At 36.1% G+C, this 23,726-nt stretch overlaps 1 protein-coding gene across 7 annotated transcripts in view; it reads right to left on the reverse strand.

Moving 5' to 3' along the window:
* The window catches only part of GRIA2 (glutamate ionotropic receptor AMPA type subunit 2), a 92,706-nt gene that overhangs the window by 6,524 nt on the left and 62,456 nt on the right, over positions 1-23,726 (reverse strand). For 4 of the 7 annotated variants that reach the window (XR_010471998.1, XM_065060024.1, XM_065060025.1 and 1 more), the window contains exons 7-12: positions 18,228-18,419; positions 17,854-17,958; positions 17,046-17,156; positions 15,738-15,944; positions 14,865-15,235; positions 10,720-10,918 (exon numbers count right to left, since the gene is read on the reverse strand). Coding sequence is in view for 6 of the 7 variants with exons in the window: in XM_065060024.1 (XP_064916096.1) it covers positions 10,720-10,918; positions 14,865-15,235; positions 15,738-15,944; positions 17,046-17,156; positions 17,854-17,958; positions 18,228-18,419 (1,185 nt within the window). In the remaining variant the exon portion in view is untranslated. 7 annotated transcript variants of the gene reach the window in all.

Below are 23,726 nucleotides of genomic sequence, written 5' to 3' on the forward strand. Positions count from 1 at the left end.
TTCTATTAATATTATGCTGTCATTGCATATTTGGCTTTTTCTATTTGTTATATTTCTATTTGTTAAAGATTTGAAGCAAACAGTGCTACTTCCACTTTATAAGAGGTGTGCGAGATTAAAAGATAAGAACTATATTCAAAATCAGCAAAATATTAATCAGAAATCCCCACTCAAACAAGATGATCTTTTTTGCAGCTCTCTGCAGTTGTGTGTTGCACAAACAAGAGGGGAGCTGACATGCATCAGTGGCACTAGAAAACTTCAAATTGCTCCACAGAGGAAACTAACATTGCTGTGAAACCTGAAGGGAATATTAATAGTGAGGCACCTGTTTCCAGGTTGCACTGATTTGTAATACTCTGCATGCCTCACCAACTCAACTCAGCAGGTCAGGGTTTTCTTTCAGAAAGATTATTACCTTAAGTACATTTCTTTGGCTTTAACCAATTGGTAGTTATAACTATAAGTGGCAGTTTTAACTACCAACTGATTGTTATTTTTTAACCTGGAAAAAATACAGAGGAAAACAAAGTTTCCCACCTCGATGTCACCAAAAACGAAGCAGTGCTATGAAAGAAACAGCAGGAAGAATTGGACATATGACAAGTCAGGGTCAGTCACAATAACCAGTCAGAAAGAGCATATGAAGCCGGATCTCTCGTCATATACAGTACAATTCTCATGAAGAATTAAGAAAGCATAGGGTTATATCATCTGCCCCTACATAAACTGAGTGCAAGTTACACCATTATATGAAATAGACAATAAACTACTGCCCAATTTAATGCTATATTGCATGTAACTCAACTATTATTGCATTTCTACTCGGCTGGAGAAGAACAAGAGTATTTGGTTTTGCAGTTACCTTGGTCCTCTGCAAGATATTACTATTGTATGTGTAAATATACCAAATCTTACTATGACAAAATGCATTAGAAGTACTTCTCTACTAGAGACATCCTGTAATATAAAATTCAGAACTGCAACTCCTCTATAAATGTAGCATCTATAATCACAGCATTGCAAAAATAAATGAACCAAGTATAAAAGCACCAGTAATGCTCTCACCATCTCCCAAGGCTTCACTGTTGTAGTACAGCATTATAATTTTCCCAGACTTACCCTCATTCTCCTATCCAGAAATGTAGTCTAGGAGGATATTTAGCCTCAGATTTCTCCATGGTCTCTGTACATATGCTAGTATCAAAAGCTGTGGTAGTACAAAGAACCACTGAAAGTTTCCTAACAACTAAATATTCCAGCTGTTACCAGAATCTACATGTACACTGGCACAGCTGGCCTTTTGGAAGTTCCCTTGCAGATCAGTTATTGCATATTCTGATCTGTTGATCTACACATACTCAGTATACCCATTAATATCAAAAGAGTTGGATACACTCAGCATGACCAGAATGACTGAGAAATGTAACTGTGTGCTGAAGTCACCGTGGGTTTTCTCAGACTCCTGGAACATCTGCCATACTGCGTATGTACTGTTCTTGCTCCATCCAAGGAGATCCTAAAAATGAGATCCTAACGGAATCCTAAAAAATGGTATATTGCACTGTCTTTGAAAAGCCAGTTCACAAAGTAAGGTATTAGTATCACTGTGTACTATAAACTATCAGCAAAAAAAAAAAACAGTATTGCACTTTTCTCTGCCTATAATTTAGCTGATACATAGTGTGCTGGTTTGACTGAAAATGGATTAATTTTCTTCATGCAGTTAGAAATCTTTCTTTTTCATAGCTAGCATGCTCATTATTTGGACTTAGTTTTAGAACAAGAGATAACATCCCAGCACAGAGCTAATGTTTTAAATTGCTCCGGTCTGAGAGCCAAGGACATTCTGAGTGCTCTGCCCACAGGTGTGAGGCATCGAGGAAGGGGGGCAGAGATGGGGCAGAGCTTGACTGATATCCAGACTGATCAATGAGAGTATTCCATCCCATCAGCATAATGCTAATTATTTAAGGAGAGTTAGGACCTTTCAGTGTCTCTCACATGTGTTCTCTTTGCTCTTGGAGGCCTGTTCATGGGAGTTTGTTTCAGGGTGTTTAGTTCGGCCTTTTTGCCATCCTGCCATTTTCCAGAGGTCTCTGGGCCTATAAAGGCCTTTTTCCTCTTTTTCCCTCTCTCGGATCAGCTGCTCAGGACCAGGTGCTGCTTCCTGGGCCTGGCTGCTCAGTGTGGACAGTGCTTGTGAGGAATTGCATTCAGTATCTTTTATTTTATATTCTATTTCTATTTTATATATAAATACTAGTAGTGTATTAGTATTTTGTTATTTTACTAAATTGTGTTTATCTCAATCCAAGTTTCTTCCTTCCCTTATGATTCTCTCCCCTATTTGGGGGGTGGAGAAGGAGTGAGTGAGTGGCTATCATGGTTGTGTTGCTAGCTTGGGTTAAAACATGACACATAGATACAGGTAAGTGCCTCTAACAGAAAGAGACTAGCCTTCCATGCCTGAAAGAGACTCCCACCTGCAGATGGAAGTCAGTCAGGCCATTTAATGTCTGAGAAAATCCATCAGCTTCACCAGAGCATGTAAAGAAAGTCTAAATCCTAAGTGTATAGCTTCTACCACCAGTTCTCCAAGTCCTGCTGCTGTTGCCCACTTCCTTGGAAGCAGAGCTACCAGTGTTTAGCTTTGCAGGGTGCTCAATCTCCTCCTTCCTCAGCTCACTCAGGCTTGGACTCAAAAGTCCTCAGTCTCATATGAAGGAACTTGATCTTCCCTGAAATCCCATTCTCTGAACTTACTCTCTAATGAAAGCCAAATACTCCATCCTGTTCCTAACAGAGGTCAGCATTCGTTTGGCAGCATAGAGCCAGTTTGCTGCATGGGATTTACCACTACCAACTAAGCAAGGGTCATCAAGCTTCCGACAGTGTTATAAAAACGATTACGGTGATACTTCATGAATTACCATAGGTTTGCTTTATTAAGGTGAAAACTAAAAAGTTGGTTTAGAGCTGTCTTACATGGTTCAATTCAACCCAAAGCAGACAACAATACATCCAGGTGCCCATTAGTACAACTGTCATAAGAAGGCATTTGGATCTCATGTTGTAGAAGAGGCTATACTGACACTTAAAATTTCATTTTCTTCTTGCACAAACATTCAAATACTAAATAAATAAGCATTCTTTATTCCAGTTAGCTAACTGTCCTGAACAGGTTCATAAGCTGCCTTTTGTTATTCCACTGTGTCCTGGTTTATTAAAATTACCTTTTACAGGTTTTGTTATATATCAGTTAACAGAGGTCTAGCAAGGTCTGTTCTGCTTTTGTCATTCACCCTCAATTAAATGCGGCTCCCCACTTCCCATTGTCACTTCACAGAAATCTGATCACAGCAGGTAAGTGGGGAAGGATGAGGGAAGTCCCATGATAGACTGAGCGGCCAGTGCTGGATGACTGAATGGGAAAAGGCGCAAGGAACAGATTTCCCAAATGGTCTAGTGTTAAGAAGGAACCTCCCACTAGATGGCTCACAGGGTCCTTGCCCTATAAATGAATGTAGGAACATCCAACCCAGCAACTATGGAAATGCAAATCTGTAATTAAAAATGTATCCAGAAAATAGTGCTCAGCATCTGTCATGACCACAAAGACCTCTGCAGCCATGAACAGTGAAAAACATCATACTCCAACTCATACAGCTCACAGTCTTTACCTAGTCCTTGACTTTGTCTAGACTCATAAAAAAAAGAGCAGCAACAAGCCACTACATAGGGGATACTTGTGACTTCTAAGGTTTTTGCTTATATTGCTGCGCAATATATTTAATAATACATTCTGTTTTCAGAACTGCATCATTTTATTTCCTCATCGTTTTGTTTTGAGAATTTGTCTTTTATTTGAAAAGTAGAACTAAAGGATGTAGAGAAGCTCAGTGTTGAGACCGTCACCTAGCTTTCTGTTCACACACACACTTACTCATAAAGACGATGTTATCTGACAGTTAAAAAAAGCATGTACACTTATCCTAATTCAAATATATATCCCTATTCAAATACATTCTGGAAAACAAAACAAAACCAACAAACCAATCAAACAAAACCCAACACATTTCATTCTCATTTAAACTTGGCCAGTGCTATATCTGACCATATATTTTATTCCTATGCAAACAATAATCTTCTTCATTTAACTGCACTTGAAAAACCATGCAGTCATCAGCAATACTGGACTAAACCATGAGGAAACAGAATTCTCGTGAATGCAGGATGCCCTGTGTGCAACTTGGGCTTCTCCATCTCTTCCTTATATACCCTTTCTTTAATGGCATCAGAAATGTAAAAAGGAAAGCATTGCTTCTTTGAAAAGCCCCACAACTTTATATCATGAGATCCAAACAATGGAACCACTGTAGACTCTGATATTATTTGGCTACAAGAATATGGAAATAATCTGCACTGGTCTTAATTACTGTGGTTCATTGCTATTTCAAGACGACACTTCAGTCTATATACGAAATGTTAAACATATTTTGGTACTACAATCCCCTAATACAATCCCCACTATTGATCAATCCTATGAAAATACAATAACTGATATAAAAATGTCCCAGAAACTACACTTTTGCTTTTTTTAAATACCATGTCACTGGGCATCATGACTATGAAAATTATTACTTTTACAAAGTACACATTCCATTTAAATGTAAAATACTGCCTTCATTAAGAAACTCATTAGGAAATTAAATTATGCAAAGCTCTATCAAATTAATTAACTGTATTTTTGTGGGTCATCAGATAACTTTTCCATTTTGTCATTCAAAGACCTATTATTCTTAAAACAGGGTGCTGTAATTAGCATGTCATAGACAGAAACAGCAACTCAGACTACAACATTCTACTAGATGACGATCTTGTACTGCAGGAGCAGAACTTTAATTCTCAAATATGGTTTGTGTAACTCTCTCACTGACCTTCTGTACTGAACAAAAGGAGAGGAACTGGTGTTGTCACCAGTAGCTAGAAAGTGTAACAACAAATGAATCCTGCCAATTTATATAGTAAATGAATTATCAATAAATCCAAATACACAGGAAAGGGTGAAGCTAATTTCTCAGACTCCTTTATTAACCTAAGATAAAGTACTGTAAAATACTTAACCTTGTTTATACTGAGTGAATACTTAATTGAATGGAAGATCTAAATTTTGTAATATATTGATTATTTTATTCAGTATTGGTAAAAATTCATTACATATTTGTAAGTTTTATGGCTTTCCAGTTTCATTACTTAATTGAGCCATTTAAAATTCATTTAATATATTTGGTCTTATTAGTAAAAATTGCAAAACAATTTTTCTCAATAACTTATTCTTCAAAAGCTTACTTAAAATAATTTTCTCCAAGAAGACAGATATGAGAAGACATCAGGAAAGTGCAAAACAAGGATCTTATGTCATCATCATATTCTTCATGTGATCTGAAGAGTTAAGTGTTCACAAAGCAATGTTAATGTTAAAGTTTCAAGACCATTTAACCATTGTTAAAATACTTGCTGAAATGACTCCTCCTCTGAGAATTATTAATTTCAGTTTCAACAGAATCCAAATTCCTCCCCATCACTTAACATATTCATAAACTCAAAACAGACCAATTTAATTTTATTAAAAACTAAGATAAATGTCACACAAACTAATTTCCACAATGATGACGCAAATCCTATGTTCTTTTTGAAGTGCTGGTCACAAGGAAAATCCACCGGCCACTCCTAGAGCTCACTTTAGTGCAATAAACCTACTCACAGAGGGACAGCTGGACTACAGCAATGTTGCTGTATCTACTACAACAGGTTTGCTACATCATTGTAATACAAATGTAGATTTGTAAGCAGGATCTTGATTTCATCAGGGCTAACCTGAGAAAATAAAGCAAACAGTATGTAGCATAAACTGAACTGGAAAAAAAAAAAAGGCAAACAGCAGCAGATTTTCAAATCTCACAAGCGAAAAAGAACAGGAGAAAGGAAAATATATCTGCTGTGTGGTGGGAAGAAACGGAGAACAAAGACAGTCTGCACATAGGCCCATAATGTAAATGTAGTTTTGTTTTTGATGAGATTAATATAAAGAATAAGTAATACAAATGAAGGTACAGAAATGGAGATGATCAAAACAAGAAGGTTGCAAAACACAAATAACTTGCTGCACCCACACTGGGAGAGGGAGGATAAAATAAATCCCAAAACACAAAAGCACTTTCTCCAGCAACTGTAGATTCTGCAGTGAACTGCAGGTGCTATTACCAGAGTCTAGAACCATAAACATCCTGCCTGGACTTAACAAGAATGAAAAAACATTCAAAGCAATTGCAGCTCTTCAGGTCTGAAGCACTGCATGGCATGCACAGCTTCAGATGACGTTCTTGAGTGAAAACATTTGAATACAAAAATGACTAGAATTTGTACAAAAGGAAATTGGGGTATCAAAACACAGCAAGCCAGAAAATGGGATAGAATATATTTGTTATATAAAAGAAGTGGAAAATTCTGAGCACTAGAATGACAGAAACAAAATAAAATGAAACAAAACTTCCCAGCTCAAAAGCATAGTCCAGCATTTTGGGACCAATAAGAAAATCTGCAATAAAATGGAAGACCTTCAGCTGGATAAAAAAAGAAAAAAAAAAAAAGGGTAAATCTATCACTGTGATCAAAATGATTACCAGCAAATACTGTGACACAACTGGGAGAAAAAGAAATGCTAATGCCTTTGTACAAAGCATTGCTGAGATCTCAGATGGCATCTAACACACACTTTGTTCACACACATTCAAGAACAATCAACTCAAACTGGGACACACACACACATACAGAAGACCTACGAGATCATTTGGGACCAAAATGCTTTGTTTGGAAATGAAGAATAAGTATAGTTTTGTTGTCAGAAATGAAAGCTTAGAGAAAAACTTACTTGCTCTGTATCACTTTGATATTAATTTTCAATATACCTTCAAGCAGGTGGAAAGTATGGAAATGTTCCAGTGAATGTTAAGCTTGCATACTTAGGCAGTTGTACTTTCTTTCTTTCAGTGCCATAGCCCATGAATGTCAGCAAGGCAACTTCAGGAGTTAACACATATAGACAATGCGTTAAAAATAATTTCTGCAGTGTTAGGCAAGCCGTAGTCTGTCTTCTTGGGTTAGTGACTGTATTTTCCCTTTGAAGTTCAACTATGTGTCTCTGCTAACACATACATCAACTGCATTTACTGCAACTGCTGAGAAATCATTGAAAATAAAAATACTCTGTGACTGTGGGTAGTGTCAACAGTGTGTACCAGAGTGATGAAATTCCACTGCCACACCATTAATTGCTTCATCAAGTAGTATCTGTGGTCTGACAATTATAGAGGTGATGTGTCCGTACAAGGTCAACTGAAATGACTCCTGGATCTTCCAAAGCTGTGCTTGCAGTCCTATTCACATCCTCACCACTACAAAACCACTACTGATTTGAGAAAAATGATGCACTTCTGGAAAACCACGGCCACACACATTTTCTTCGATACATAGCCCATTACTTCAGACTGTAAACCCAAGAGAAAATGAAACAGCAAAGCACTATATAGCGTTGTTTAGGCTTTCAGTTACACTAAGAACTCTAAAAGCACTATCCCCAAGACAGAGGCGCAAATAAGTATCAGAAGTGACAAGTATCCCAAGTCAGAGGAACAGAATTCTTGAGTTGGATTGTACTCACAGTTCTGCTAGTAGCAACTTTGAGATCTCCTGAAGAAAACTACTGGACATTCTGGTATTTACAAATACAGAATGAAGAGACCTGATGGATCTGCCATTGAAGAAAAATCATGTATCTGTAACATTACTAAGAAGTAAAAGTCTCCTGCTGATGTTTACTGCTCAGCAAAGCTCTGTCATTGTGGGGTTTTTTTTCTTTTTCTTTTAAAAATAAAAACACTGTTAAACCCATTATTTATGCACTGATATTTTCTATGCAGGATGTACCAAGCTTCTGCTTCTCATCTTAAAGCAGCACAAGGAACACTAGAGTACAATGCCTTTTCATCCCTTTTTCTGTTATGTTTCTTGATTAAGTGCCAGCTGATGCTCTACATACTCACTGTTGGCAAGAATATCTCCTACTAGCCTGCACTACCTTTAAAGCTAGGGAGTATGTACCTAAAATAGGGTGAAGTGCAAAGGCAATACATCTGTCGTGAGTGCCAAGGCTGTTATCTCCAAGTCAAGTGATATGGACTAGCTTGCACGTCTGCTCCCATACTGTCTGTAGGGTGTGTGGTGGGCCACTATCCTTCCTCCACCTGGGTTTTTCTAACCTATATTTGGATTACTGCATTTACTACGGTAGCCACTGGAGTCAGCCACGGCCACTGCAGACACGAACTACTATGTACCTGCTGTAGGTGGCTGAAACACTAGAATCCTAAAACAAAACAGAAAGCAAGATAATATGACGTCCCTGACATACTGTGGCTAACCTAACATCTCAATGAGTTCATGTCATTTAAACAGTCATAGAAGCTGGACACACTTGAAGCCACCTCTTTCTATTAACATCACATACATATATTCAGCTATTCAGGATAGGATTTTTCAGCTAACTTTCACTGTCTAGTTTATTGCTAAGAATTCATTTTTGGATAATGCTGACAAAGATCTCTTTTTCACTTGTGTGAAGTATTACCAGAAAACATGTTTCAGTAGCAAAGAAAATTCAGTTTACTGTTCTCATCCCCAGTATACAATGCTCCCTAATTTTGTGCTGTTCGAGGAATTAGGGCTCTGTTAATGAAGATTTAGGTCCAGTATCCATTCCATCAATAAAAAACAAACTTGTAGATAATGACACTGCTTGAAGAGATAACAGACTAACTCTGAAAACAATCCAACTGTTTCTTTTAGTTCATGACAGCGACAGAGAAAAAGCCACTCCATTTTAGCTCACTGCTAGAAAAATACTCCATTTGTTTCCAGTTATTCAAAGCATTTGAGTCCTAATTTCAGGTCATAATAAAAGTCACACATCCACTCCAATCCAGTCACCATACAGAACTACTCTGGGTGAAATTTTAGTCTCCTTAGTGCTAGAGACTGCTTTCACATTTCATTCTTGAAACTTGAGTTTCAGGTCTCCTAGAAAGAAATTCTGACAGCTGTTATTTCTTGGAAAAATAACTGGGCAAGTTTAAGTGACTTTTAGCGAACAAAAGCCTCCACCTGACTTTTACAAAAATAAGTTATTAATTCTTAGGTCAACACCAGAAACACTAGGTGTGTAAAAGTGTATTTGGAAAGCTGTATATATGTGATAGGAACACAAAAACTACATACTGATCCATGCTCACATAGACATTTTTTTGTTTTAAAAGAAAGCCTAAAAATCTCTAAAGAAAAAGTGTTCAAAAGAACTGACTAACTGTTCACATTCAGTCCCTGGTATATCCATGATCTAAAAGGTTTACACTCACAAAACAAGAAACACATGATTGTATGCTTCTAAACGCTTCTGAACACTCTTAGCACAAACCCAGTCTCATTTTTACTAGCTTACATAGCTGATGTTGGTGTTGGTTTAGCCAACAGGAATGCGAAAAGCAGCAGGTCTTATTACTGGACCTGTCATCAAAGCCAGAAAATAATGCTTTTCTACAGCTGAAACAAGAATGGTTCCTATTTAGTATGTTAACAGTTAAGTATGCATTACAGAATCCAGAGAAAACCATAATCTAGCCGTGACTACACTAACTGTACAGTATCTAAAAAAAAATTATGAGAACTTGTTGCATTTAACTTTCATGACAGGCTATGTTTGAAATGTAAACTAATATTTATAACTATTTTAAAATATATTTTGTTTAAACCTAGCACTATCACCATCCACTGGAAAATATGAAAACAGTGTTTTTTTTTGTATTTGTAGCACTTCACATTTATTTCTGTCTTACGCAGAGAGAAACAGAAAGCACAAAGACAGGCAAAACAGCCACAGTGTTTTTCCCAGCAGCCTTAGTGTCTCATTCATTTGCTGGATGGATTTCACTGTGTTAGCTGGTGTCTCAAGGGCAGCCTGAGACTCACACATTGGAAGTCTCATACATTTTTAAAACTGAAATACACAGAGGTGAGGAATGACAGGATTCCAAGGCATTATTGTAATGCAAATACAAATAGTAACTGCTTTCAAAATTAAATGGATTTACTACAACAGTTAACAGGGTTGTATCCTGGATTTACTACAGCAGCCAAGAGGGCTGTATCCCATGTCCCCATCTGCAAGCTTGAAAAATCATGTGAAATACTTATGAAAACATTACTGTGCACCTTCCCATGTCCCTATTCACTGTGTGACTACCTAAAATATAGCACAGATATTAAATACCCTTGTTTATAATCATTAGCTCCTACCTTAAAGCTCAGATGAATGACATAAACTCTCTTCTCTGAACATATCTTGTTTAACTTTACAGTGGAATATTTTTTAGGTCATTCCTTGCAGCCACTTTTGCTTTGTATATTTATAACATGACCCTTATATTTATATATAGATAATAAAATTTAAGGATAACAAATAAAAAAACCCACATATACTTGTGATCTAGGTTGCACATATCACATTTTTATAGCAAACTTTTAATAAAGCCTAGGGAAAACACATTTCCATGAGTGAAGACCTATTGAAAACAAAACAAAAAACTAAAAAGTAGAAATTCTTACCCTAAAAAACTCTTTAGTGGAGCCAGAATCTAACGTCCCATAAGCAATTTCTGTTTGCTTGGAAAGATCCTCTGCACTTTCAATGGGAGACACCATCCTCTCCACTGTCAGGAAGGCCGCTAAGTTTGCCGTGTAGGATGAGATTATGATGAGGGTAAAGAACCACCACACACCTCCAACAATGCGCCCAGACAGGGATCTAATAACAAGTATGAAATTAATTTGTAAAATGAAATGAAAGTCCTAAAAAGAACACACATTATCAGTTTTAGGCAAATGATGCATTATACTATAGGGAACCATTTCAGGTTATCATCTTGCAGCACACCTCTGTATGCTATTTTGATGGGAAGTCAAGGCATACTCCATTACACCTCCTGGACTTGGCTGAAACCAGGACTCCAGAGCTTACTTTAGGCAGAATTTAGTGATCCAGTTCTTCAAAGTTCTGAACATCCTGAAAGGAAACTGCTCCCATCATAATGTGCTATATTTAACACATAAACTTGTCATTCCCTCTGAAGTGAACTTGCCTGACATTGTGAAGAGGATCAAACAAAATCAGTGACACAGTGCTTTTGGATAAACTGGTATGCACTTAAAATCAAGTACCTTGAGGTTGCTTATTTTCCTAAGAGATTCAGACAAAGACTGATTTCCACAAAACAATGGCTTATGCTGCTGTGGACAATCCATAGTGAGAAACAAACAGCATTATTTGCAATAAAAACTGGCCCACGGAATATCCATAAACTAAAAAGTGTACACCACTTTTGAAAGACAACATGTATTTAACAAACTGTGGACTGGACATGAAACAATCAGTGGTAATACAGAAAAATGGTGAAGAAAAAATATTTTTAAATAATAATAATCTGATGTTTTTAACTGCAGCAGGTGGGCTCTTATGGATCTTTGCTTTGCATCTCCTGCTCAAGAAGAGAGAAGAAAAGAGAACTCAAGAAAATATATAAAACAATATGGAGCACACATCTAGAGAAATTCAATTACTTTGAATACTAGAAACTAATGGAAGAGAACTATTGATACCGCCATTATTATCAATCTTGACTTTTTTAAAATCATCTTTTAAACTTTGAAATTACTCACTACTTTGTTTCAAACAAGACATTATAGTAAGAGTACATAGTCTTTAGAGATGTGATTAATTATTTGCCAGAAATGTGCATGTAGTTGAAAGTCTAGTACCATGGTGTTGCAGTAGTTTAGGTATGTCTTGATGTATCTCCCCTATCTATTAAGTAAACAAATTAAAAATCACTTACCCAGCCTACTGTATTATGAGTGAGATTTTCAAGTAATTCTGACAAAATATTTATATAGATATATAAATAGATATAACTCTCTATATATGCACATTAAAACATGATGGTCATGCAAAGCTGATTTATTAAACTGGGAACAAAAATAAATAGAACCAATTCTGGACAAATTATTTTTACTAATTGTTATTATAAAAAATCTCTGTGATAATTCAGACATGAAAAGACTTATTCCATGTCACAACAGACTCACTCACTCACATCACTTGATGAAAATCAAGCCAGATGAGGTTCAGAATACATTATTAAAAAAGATCATAGAAAATAAATTATTTCAAGTTCCTTTTAAAGTGACATGTATTCTACAAACATGCTTTCTGTCACCTTTGAAAAAATACTATATACTTATTTTGACATGGAGGCAATCTGTGTACAAAATAATTCTACAATTAAAAGCTTGAATTATGTGATAAATACATATTTGCATGGTAAAATCTCTGGTAAAATGTATGTAGTAATTGCTGATTTTATGGAACGTCATATTGTATTGATGACATCTGCTATAAACAAACATAATCTTCAAAAAACCATGATTTCAGAGCTGCTGCCAACTTTGTAAAAAGAAGAATAAGCTCAATGACAATCCAGATATTGCACTCTCATATTATATTTTGTAAGTAAAACTTTTTTGAACGTCATTTGTATTAAAATTTTCCCATAAGGTCTGTCCCAGTTAAATAAACCATTTTTAATGTACATTTCAAAAAGTTTCTAAATATTGATAATTCTGTGTTAGTAGGAACCCACAATTGTACAAATAACTTGTTTATCAGATCATTAAAAACTAAAATAACAATTTCTGTGCAGTTACCTAAACTAGTGCACCATGCTTTTATACTTACAAAGGTATTATGTGGTAGTACTGAGAGTGCACTCACACCTCAAAAAAGATGAGGATAACTTTGTTAAGTTATCACTCTCTATTCTATTCCTTTGTTTCTGTGCTATGTGGCAAGATGATGGTCCGGTCCAGCCTTACTCAGCACCACCTTCTATTTCAGAGCCAGGAAGTCTTAGTTACTTGTCTACTCTACAATTCTTACAGTGTTTGTCACTTCATTAGAGAAATTATAGTAGCAATAGTATAAAACTTAATGCCACAAAGACATTTTGCTGATATTTTGTGATTCCTTTTTTCTGCTCCAATTCATTCGCAGGGAGTTCAGATTCCACAGGTGATGTTTTTGGTGCAAGAACAAAAATAACTGAGGTGTTATCAGCCCTCTTCTATTTTTATAATAAACACATAATATACAAACTAACTGCTTTCCTCAAAAATATGTTTGTAGTGAAATAAAGTGGTGTTAAACACCCCACTGAAACTAAATCTTGAATCTCCAAAATTAGAGTTTTACACATCTTTTATGATGACCATTTACTGTTATTATTCTTACATCACCTTTCAAAAGTTATCAAACCGTGCACAACTGTCATGCTTTAATAGCCAGTAAAACAGTAATAAAAAAAAAAAGGATCGTTATTCTACTACAGCCTTGGTTCAATAAAAATAATTTCATAGCTAATGGAGGATTTGCAGACAACTAAACCTGTGAAGTGTGTAATCAATGCAAAACTCCAAAGGACTGTCATTAACACAGCTTCTCGTGACCTGAAACCATTGGCTGTCTCTTCACTGTCTCCTTTCTTGTATAACATTGTTATGGTGTTTTATGCCTAATCTATTGCATCTTTCATCATAAAGGCTGGCAAATCTCACTGTAATACACTGGCTTTTACATGGAATTGCTAAAATTCTCACACAACAATTGTTCTGCTATTTCCACAGTAGAACAAGTTGAAAACCTGCTGTTGCCTTTTGGGATGCATGACTTAGACATAAGAAAAGCTCCCTTGGTGTGATTTATTTTGCACACTAGCCACTAGACCCACTAGAAATCGACCTGTTCCTTGTCTTACTTCAGGATATATAGAAGAAAGTTAAATTGCTTAGTATAATTAGGTAGGTCTTCTGATATGATTTTTTTAAACCCAGTTGCCCTATTATACTTGTTACTATAGTTCCTTCAAGCAGCAAGTACCTATTTACCTACCTACTTACCGCTCTGCTGAATCAAGGCTAGAACCACTTGTGCACAAGGGAAATAGAATATTTAATGAGCTGCAAAGGAATTAACTTAAGTGCTTTACAGTTGTGCCTAATAAAGTAGGTGAAAATCCACAAGGAACTGAGCATTTTTAAACTGGACCTTCAAATTCATTTTAGATATTTCCTTTGAGACTTTTCTAAAACTAGGCCATGGAAAAACAGCAGTGTTTTGCAACTATTCACATGAAATTAGAGCCATCACCTTTATTTCAGTTTAAGGCTCTCCTGCAGAAAAACAGCTGGTTAATAACAGTGTTATGATACGTAGTGAATTTTAGAGGGAAAGCGCTGTCTGTGTAGTTTGTGACTAGTATGTTACCCTTTTTTCCCACTACAGTTGTTGTGAACCATATGCACTGTCAACTGTAAAATGGGAATATGCAGCAAAAACACGGTACCCCTCCAAGAAGGTGTGGAATGACTTGAACCTTATGCATTTTACAGTCTCTGGATGGTGTATATAAATTCACTTGGCAAATGTATGATCGATGTTAAGACAACATCGATCAAATACATCATGACCCTATGTCACAGACAACTGATTTTATTTCAAGGGCTTTTGTGATTTTAGAGAGGGGAAAAAACACAGCAATTCATTTCTTTCTTGAGAGTGAAAATATATGCACCATGAACCTCCTCCGGCTGAGATGGCTGAGACCAAAAATGCACAAAGTTGAAATGGGCGAGTAACCAACCTTGGCGAAATATCGCATCCTTGCTGCATAAAGGCACCCAAGGAAAACCAGAGACTATTAAATATCCCAAATTCATTAGTTGATTCATTAGTTTGCGTTTCTCTTCCATCTTCAAATTCCTCTGTGTGCCACTCGTATGGGCTAAATCTGCTGACCAGGAATAAAACTACACTGACCCCAATGTAGGCAAAAACAATGCACATCCAGATTTCATATGCTAATGGATCAAGAAATGAAAACACTCCTGGCTTGGACTTCTGAGGCTTCTTGATCATTATTGATATCCCCAGGCTCATAAAGGGCTTTGAGAAGTCAATCACCTCTTCTCTCACCAACGTTATAGTTAATGGAGCAATTGCAATATCGGCTTTCTGTAAAGGAAGAAAAAAGCAAATAATAGCTAATACAATGATCAGAGCAAAGAATGGTTTAGTTTCTACTGCATTTCATAAATGGGTAATAGGACAGCAGAGACACCAGCAACATTCATTTCACCAAGAATGTCCTATTGAGAATTTCAGAAATTTTTTGTTGATACTCTTCTTACTGAAATATATATAGCAATATGGTGGGCATACTCCAAGCTTCCCTTTTCACACAGGCCCTTTTAAAAGTATATGACATTTAAAAGTGTTAGTAAAGTACACTGCCTTTCACCTGGTCAGAAGGATGAAATATACACTCACTCCCCTCAACTTCACTTGCACTTAAAACCTAATTCCATGTTTCACTTTCAAAATTTTTCATGCCAATACAGGTTACTAATTCTCTGTAGAAGGAACTGGATAATTTTCCTCTACAGAGAAAACTATATCAAATCTCACTCCTTCCATTAGTCATCTTTAACGGCTTCATTATAAAAAAATTTCTTACCCCATAAACAAGTTCTCCAACCATCCCATTCCAGATTTTCGTGTCTGCATCTCTCGCCCCATACTTGCCATCCCCAACAATTGTGAGCTTATATTTGAATCCACAGTGTTTAGCAATTTCTGTAGCTAAGTCCACGCAATAGCCCTCATATCGATCATTTCCTTCAAGCATTTCATGATTTTTCTTCATCATGACGTATGGGGACTCCTGCACAGAAAGAACTTGCCTTAGCTACTTGGTAAAAAGAGAAACGTATTGGTTGTACACTTCATAGATTAATATGTTCTCTTTTACATGTGAGAAAGAGAAAATGTAACATCTGAGTCATACATGCTACGGATATGTCAGCTGTTAATTATTAACGTGACATGTCCTTAACACATTTGAAAGCTGCATTCTCTGAAGTCATACACAAACAACAATACTTACAGGTATAGTGATTCTCAGTAGTATGTTAATAATGACCATGAATGTTACCAGGAGTTATGCATTCAGAGAAGAAAGAGTAAGTTCCAAAATCAGTTTCTTTCTCTCATACAGTTTGGATGGAAGAAGGCAAAGGTATTTAGTTTCTTTTGCTGTTTTCTTAATACAAGAACATTCTTTCCTATTTCACAACCACACCCCTCCCTGGGAAAACACTTCAGGCTCCCCAGGCTATATCCTTACTGAATTACTACACAAACATTAGGTAAGATATCTATAACTATGCAATAAAGTTCTATCATGAGCAAAGCTGCTGATGAGTTGTACTAAAGTAACCTATCTCCTCTTTGCTCAGTTGTTACCAAACTATTCTTACATCCAGTGATATTTCTATGCCAGCTTGTGACGCGTCCAAACTGATAAAGAAGCTGTGTAACTTACAGAGAAATGCTGTTCTATAACAGTACATAATGTTATTTTCTAGAGAAGTACAATGCATCTTTTAATGTTTTATTTTACACTTCACCAATCCATGGCGGCTACAATTCTGAAGCATAAGAACCAGTCTCTTTGCTGTTTGGCAAAATCCTTTCTCTAAAACCAACGCCTCTCCTTTGAAAGCAGGTATTTCATTTCCATTTTCAAGCGTAAAAATTCTAACTTTCTAGGATGTTCAATCAATGACCACGTGTTTTCTACAGAACAAAACCACATACTGAATCATTTATATATCCTTAATTTCCAGATTTTATTTATGTATCATGATGAGTAACAGGTTACAACCTCAGATAATAATACAACAGTATATTTAAACTAACATAATGATGAGAAACAAATCACTGTAGGACATACTGTCTTCTGACAAAATATGAGGTTAATTACCAAAATAGTGGTGACAATAATAGTCTTATTCTCTAGTCCTGAAGATTCATTTCCAAGAGGGCCATCAAGAGGATTCACAACCATTTTGTCCACTTCGCTCCAATATCCAATCTAAAGAGAGTTTATAGGATGCACAGATACCAGTGAATATGAACTTTCATAGAGAAGGTAAAGCATGATATTACTATGACTTTGATCTATGCTCAAAGAGAACTATTTTAGCTATGGATTTACCAGTGTAAATATTTCTATTTATGTTGTTAAAGATTATTACAAATAGTAACAGGATAGAACTAATGCCATTTGTTGAGATTAATTTGTCTAATACAGGCACACTGTTTTCGCATATTGACAGGTATTAGTATCATCACACACTGTAGGACTGAAAGGGTTATGACAGACTCTGGATAAGGAAGACATGAGAAACTGGCTTTTCCTGAAAAATTTGGAATTAGAACAGAAAGATAATGACATTTGAAGAAACATCATTGAAAAGCTGCATTCTGCATTCATCATTCAGAAGCGTATTTCCCAAAATAATCATTCATATTTAGCAATTCAGATGAGAAAGCAAAAAGTTTATCTGCAAAACTGAAAAAAAAATACTGGTAGTACTTACCAGAAATAACTACTTGTATTTGTTAGAAAGAAATAATACATATTTTCACTGTGTTCTGCAAGACCCTTATAGAATACATCTATTATTACAACTCATGCTTTAATTAATCCATAGTGTTTCATTACCTACCTTAACTTGTTGCTTAGCATGGTAAAACCTTTAAAGACACTGTAAGACAATTCAAATTACCTTCCGAGGACCAGTACTTTTGAGTTCCATGACGTTTATTGTAAAATTGATTCTTTTTCCATTCTGATCAAACTTTATATTCCCTGTTAGACCTTCCACCTGAACCTATATAGATGGAGATTAAAATGGTAGAAGAACTAAGTTTGTTTCTTTTTTGAATTTTCTATTTCCATAAACTGAAATTTCAAAAACATTCTGTTTAGACTCTTCCACACACAATATATTATCTTACTGTGAGACATATTCCTGAGGAGTTCACTTCCATGTTATTCCCAGCAAGATCCAGGCAAGTTAGGAGACTGGAAGGTTCTTTTCAAGCATTTATAGAGAATTTTACACACGCATTCATTCAGTATTCACTCAAGGGAAACTACCTGTTTCAATGCCCTTTCTATCTCCACACCATGACCCCAGGGCACAGCTGGATTTGCAAGACAATCTCCAGCATTTCCTCTTCTGGAGATCTCAATCCTCTGTTTACGCAAATTCCGGAAAGCTTCTGTCATCACTTGAACAGCATCATATGTAAGAGCAGATGTATACTGAAAAGAAGTGAAAATATTTAACTAAAAAACAACTTCAGCTTCACTACACCTTTCAATACATTCTATAATCCATTAAACACAGAAATATATTAAAAATAAAAAGGACAGTAAGATACATGGGAAATCAGATGAGTTCTTCTGTAGTTTGAAGGTAAATACCCTCTGAGAGGCACCTATGCAAATTAATGAAGTGCTCTCCATCAGAATGGTTAGAAGCAGTGCTAATAAGTCTAAACTGAATATTTACAGCTGTTTTCAGTATGTATTCCATTCCTTTCTCACTACAACTGGGTAACAGTTCTGTGTGCAATGTCTGGAAACCCATGGATGTGACAGGGGGAAAAAAAAAATCCACTATTTAACTTCAGTAAGCCTCTAAAAGTAAGGAATTGTTCCTGATTACGCTCTTTGGGAGACATATTTATACACAGATCTGTAGACTACATCTCCTCTCACATATATACACACAAAACAAAACAACAGGCATCTGTAGATACATGTGCTTAACTTTTATCTGTTGAATAGATAAACTCAGGGGTAGCTATTTTCAAGTATGCAGTACCTTGTCAGCACCATGTTAGAGCAGGTTTTGGACCGAGATACCTGGAAGAACTGGTGCCCCTCAAAGAGCAATACAGGCAGGAAAGAGCCCCACGTTCCTAATCTGCCACAACACAAGGAGCTTTACAACTTTTGAGACATCAGGGGAGAATCCTGTGATCACATGCATCACAAGCTGGGGCTAAACAGCCAAAAGCAGTTAACTTCAGTGACTGGAAAATTTTACATCTTAACTAACTAACTGAACAGAAACCACATGTACACGTACACTGAGGACTTTGTTGGATGAGCCTGATGAGTCCAGAACATTGCAATCATGCCAAATATAGAGACATTTTTGGAATTATGGGCCAGAACATAACTACTTATAGCCTTATGAATGAATGCAATGATCCCTATGAAGGCTATTAGATGCTGAAAATATATAAACTGTAAAGTAGAGAAAATGATATATTGGCTCTTTGCTTCAATGGCTCAGACTTTAATGAGAATTTTAATTAGGTAGCTCAAGTCATGCAGAAGGCTCTTGTAATTGTAACCAAGGCAGGATCCTGAATTGAGGTCATTTTTGTATGCAACTGTTAGACCTTGGAGAGGAAGAAAAGGAAGGTGGAACTCTTTTTTTTTCAGATATATAAGCTTACTGGGTGATTAATGTGAATCTTCCCAAGAAAGTTCTCTCAGTGACTTGTACAGAAGTATTTAAAGGGGTCAGAACAGCAGCAGAATCAAGTGTGAAACTGGCTGGAGCTGAAACTAGTTTCTGCTACTGGAGTAGTAGTGATTAAGTGGTGGACATGGATTTGGAGCTTCAGAGAAGGTCACACTGAGAAGTGAAAGGACCCTGACTCATTTTTTTCTGGGACAGACTAGCAATACTTCTTTAAGTGTAACTCTTTGCAGTACAGAAACATATTGTACCACACTAGCATTTGAGAAACTTTGGATACAGCACTGTCATTAACCACTGAAACATACTTCGGGTATCAGAGAAAATAAGAGATTGAAATTGATAAGTTATAGTGCTATCTAATTCAGTTTCCTATGTTTCACTTGATCATTGGGATAACTTTAATGTGTCTTCTCAAAAATACTATCTGTATAGTATATAATTACTGGTCTGAATATTCACAACTCAGTCATAAATTCTGTTTGTGTAGGGCTTTGCCTATCAATACATATCTGCATGTATATACATGTCATCACATATATCCACAAGCTTTAATTTAGGTTAAGTCAGCTTTAATCTAAGGATCTCAAAATATTTTACGAGCATTTTACGTGTTGTTGGAGATGCCAAAGAAAACAAACAGCCCATGCATCATTTATTACTGCTTTATTCTGCATACACTTTCAGTTCCTAACAACCTTCATAGGGCTCTTTAAAACTATCCATAGCTTAATTAATAGATGTCAAGCTGCCAAACTAAAACCAAGTGACCTCATTACCATAAACAAGAAATGACAGACAACCTGCACATGCAGAGGGGTGTCTCTGTGTGCGTGTCTGCATAAGAAATAAAAATGTCTTAAGTTAAAGGATGCCTTAACTCTGTCTTGATTAACTTTGTTTAAAAATGGAGATTCATTGATGTTCTGATCTGCACTATTAAAATAATTGGGACCACTATGTGGAATAATATTCTGTGGAAGTGGGATGGGCTCTTACAGCCTACTACTTTTACATCAGTGTAAATCTCGTAACTTCATTTCAGTTCTTTTCAACTTCACATGAGAAAAATCAGCAACTTTAACACAAAATGGCATAGGTACTACCCTATAGCTCCCACAGAAACACCCGTGTTAATTAAAGCATGGCAAAAAATATGCAAAAAAAAAAAAAAAATCTTTCTTCTCTTAATTCCAGGACTATGATAATTAAAAAATTATATAGAAACTATAATGTAATGCACAAAAGTGCCTAAAGATATAATCATAGACTCACAGAATACCAGGCTGGAAGGGACCATAAGGATAGTGTGGTCCAACCTTTCTTGGCGAAAGCACAGTCTAGACAAGATGACCCAGCACCCTGTTCAGCAGAATCTTAAAAGTGTCCAATGCTGGGACATCCACCACTTCACTGGGAAGATTATTCCAATGGCCGATTGCTCTCATTGTGAAAAATTTCCCTGGTGTCCAATCAGAATCTCCCCATGAGCAACATATCGTTTCTGTGTGACTCCTTGTAAAAAGGGAGTCCCTATCTTCTTTTTAGCTACCCTTTAAATACTGGAACATTATTTGCTATGAAACGTGGATTGCATACAATGTCATACGAAAAGAATTCCCTCTTTAAATAAATGCCCTAATTGCCAAGAAGAGAAAAGACAAGGTCCATATGTGATTTTTCTTCAAATTAAATTTAAAATGTACTATAGACCTTAATAAAATTTGTAAGCTGCGATCGTGAAGATAAATTTGAAAAGAAAGTCATCCCAGACTAAGCAGAAGACATTAATCATGTGCTGTCCAAGAAAAACTGGCAAGATAAACTTTGGTAACTTTAGCTGTCATTCAGAAGATACCAGATTATTACCAGATTATTACTAATGATAAATAATTATTAATAATCTGTAATTCAGAAGATACCAGCAATCCTTAACTAAAAGGCTCAGTACCCTACCTTGTACAATCAGTAACTGAAACTTCTGAAGATGAAATTGCAGATGATAGTCCCAGAAGCAGATTTTTTATATGTATATTTTAAAGCTGTAAGATATTATAGAAAGATGTAATCTTTGTTTGTTAGTCCCATGTTTAGCCCAATGCTTAACTTTTATCTGTTGAACAGATAAACTCAGGGGTAGCTATTTTCAAGTATGCAGTACCTTGTCAGCACCATGTTAGAACAGGTTTTGGGCTGAGATATCTGGAAGAACTGGTGCCCCTCAAAGAGCAATACAGGCAGGGAAGAGCCTGTTCACGTGCTAAAGTCATAAAGAGATACACTTAGAGATTTAGGATATAACATTAAAAAAATATACTTAAGCAGTAGAAAACAAATTAAAATGTGAAGACATTAAAAAAAAAAGTATTCTTAATCACAGTAAGTCAAATTATTTTTCCTCTTGATCTGGATATCTGCAATGTCTAAATCTATCCTTGACATACTAGTTGATTTTTTTTACAGTCAGAAAAGAGAAATAACCATTTTAAGGTGTGATTCATTTGACCTGTTAGACACTTTCTTTAAAATAAAATGAATCATGCCTTCGATTCCATTAAGTTGATTTCTAGCAACTTCTGAGACTACTGGAGGAGTCCAGGGCGATCAGCTTAGATACATATATCTATACTGTAGACACACTAAAAACAAATTAAAACCATGGGGACTCTGAACTAGCCATTCAGCCCTAATCTAACACAACAGTGAGAAAGACCAAAAAAATAATGGGATACTTTGGGCAGAGACTGTACCAACAGAGTCAAAGAACACGGTGCGGGTATACAAGACACTAGGGAGACCTGAGCTAGAACGGCATATCCAGCTGAAGCACTGTTCAAAAAGCTGAAATTGGTCTGAAACAGGCACAGAAGAAGGTTCCTCAGCATGTATGGGAGGTTGCTACTGGAGCAGCAGGAGAAGGGAGACTGTATCACTAATAGAGGTTAAGAGAAAGGAGGTCTAAAAAAAAAAAAAGTATTTTTCCTTGGAGACAAGTAAGATTCAAAGCAAGGTAATATAGGAAATGTTCTTTGCTGCAAGAGCGAGTGGGTAGAATCAATGGATATAAACAAATGTGCAGCATTGTTCCCTATATTTAAACAATTTAAATATACTTAAATACCAACAAATATACATCAAAGGTAGTAAGACAAACTTGTGTGTTCTTGTTGCTTGTGGGTATACTACATGTTTGACTTTCTGCTTTACACCGGCAATTTTTTTCCAATGGCTCACTAGCATTTCAGCACCTTGTTTATAATACTTCACTGAACTACACACAGACTAAATTGGGATATCAAACGGTGTCTTGCTTTAATGCATGTTACAGCTTTATTTTGCTTTGAGGATTATATTAAATAAAAGCTCTCATCTGAATTTTGTGCATTTTTCTCATAACGAAGTATTTTTCTACTTGAAAGCTTGTATATACCATAAAAGCAGAACTGCCTTTTCATAGTGCTTTGTACAATAATTGCATTTTTTTGTCAAAACATTCACAAAACTCTTATCAAATTATTGGTATTTTCAGAAGTAAGTGGTAGAGATTGGGCTATAGATACAGACACATTACTGCATTTTAATATCTTGTACATATATATATAAATAGGTCTATACATATGTAAACCCATATTCATGAAGAACGAGACACAAATTTATTTGTCGAGAACTAGTAAAGGATCTGGACAACTACCTCCTGTAGTCTTTCAATGTAGTCAAACTAATGCAATTCAGTCACCTATTTCTTAAGGGTCTTAAATTAAAATGTATCTTGGGGCTATTTTGAAATGGTCAGTATTACACACACTTTGGAAGACATTTGAAAGTTGCTTGGCAGATGAAAGAGTAAGAGGAAAATTCTCCTTCAGGATCTCTTGTGATCCACTGTAAACTGTCACTACGGAGCACAGGTATGGAAATAGTTACTTCTGATAGAAATAAGAGACATTATCAAATATTGTACACAAAACTATCATTGTAAATCCAGATGTTTTTTAAATGTGCCCATAACCATGCATCATGCTCCTTTGTTCTGTGTAGGCATTAGCATGAATGGGGTCTGTATGAAGCAGCATGTCAGGCTGGATGCCAATCAACCT

This window comes from Columba livia, chromosome 4 (assembly GCF_036013475.1).
Source record: "Columba livia isolate bColLiv1 breed racing homer chromosome 4, bColLiv1.pat.W.v2, whole genome shotgun sequence".
NCBI lineage: Eukaryota > Metazoa > Chordata > Aves > Columbiformes > Columbidae > Columba > Columba livia.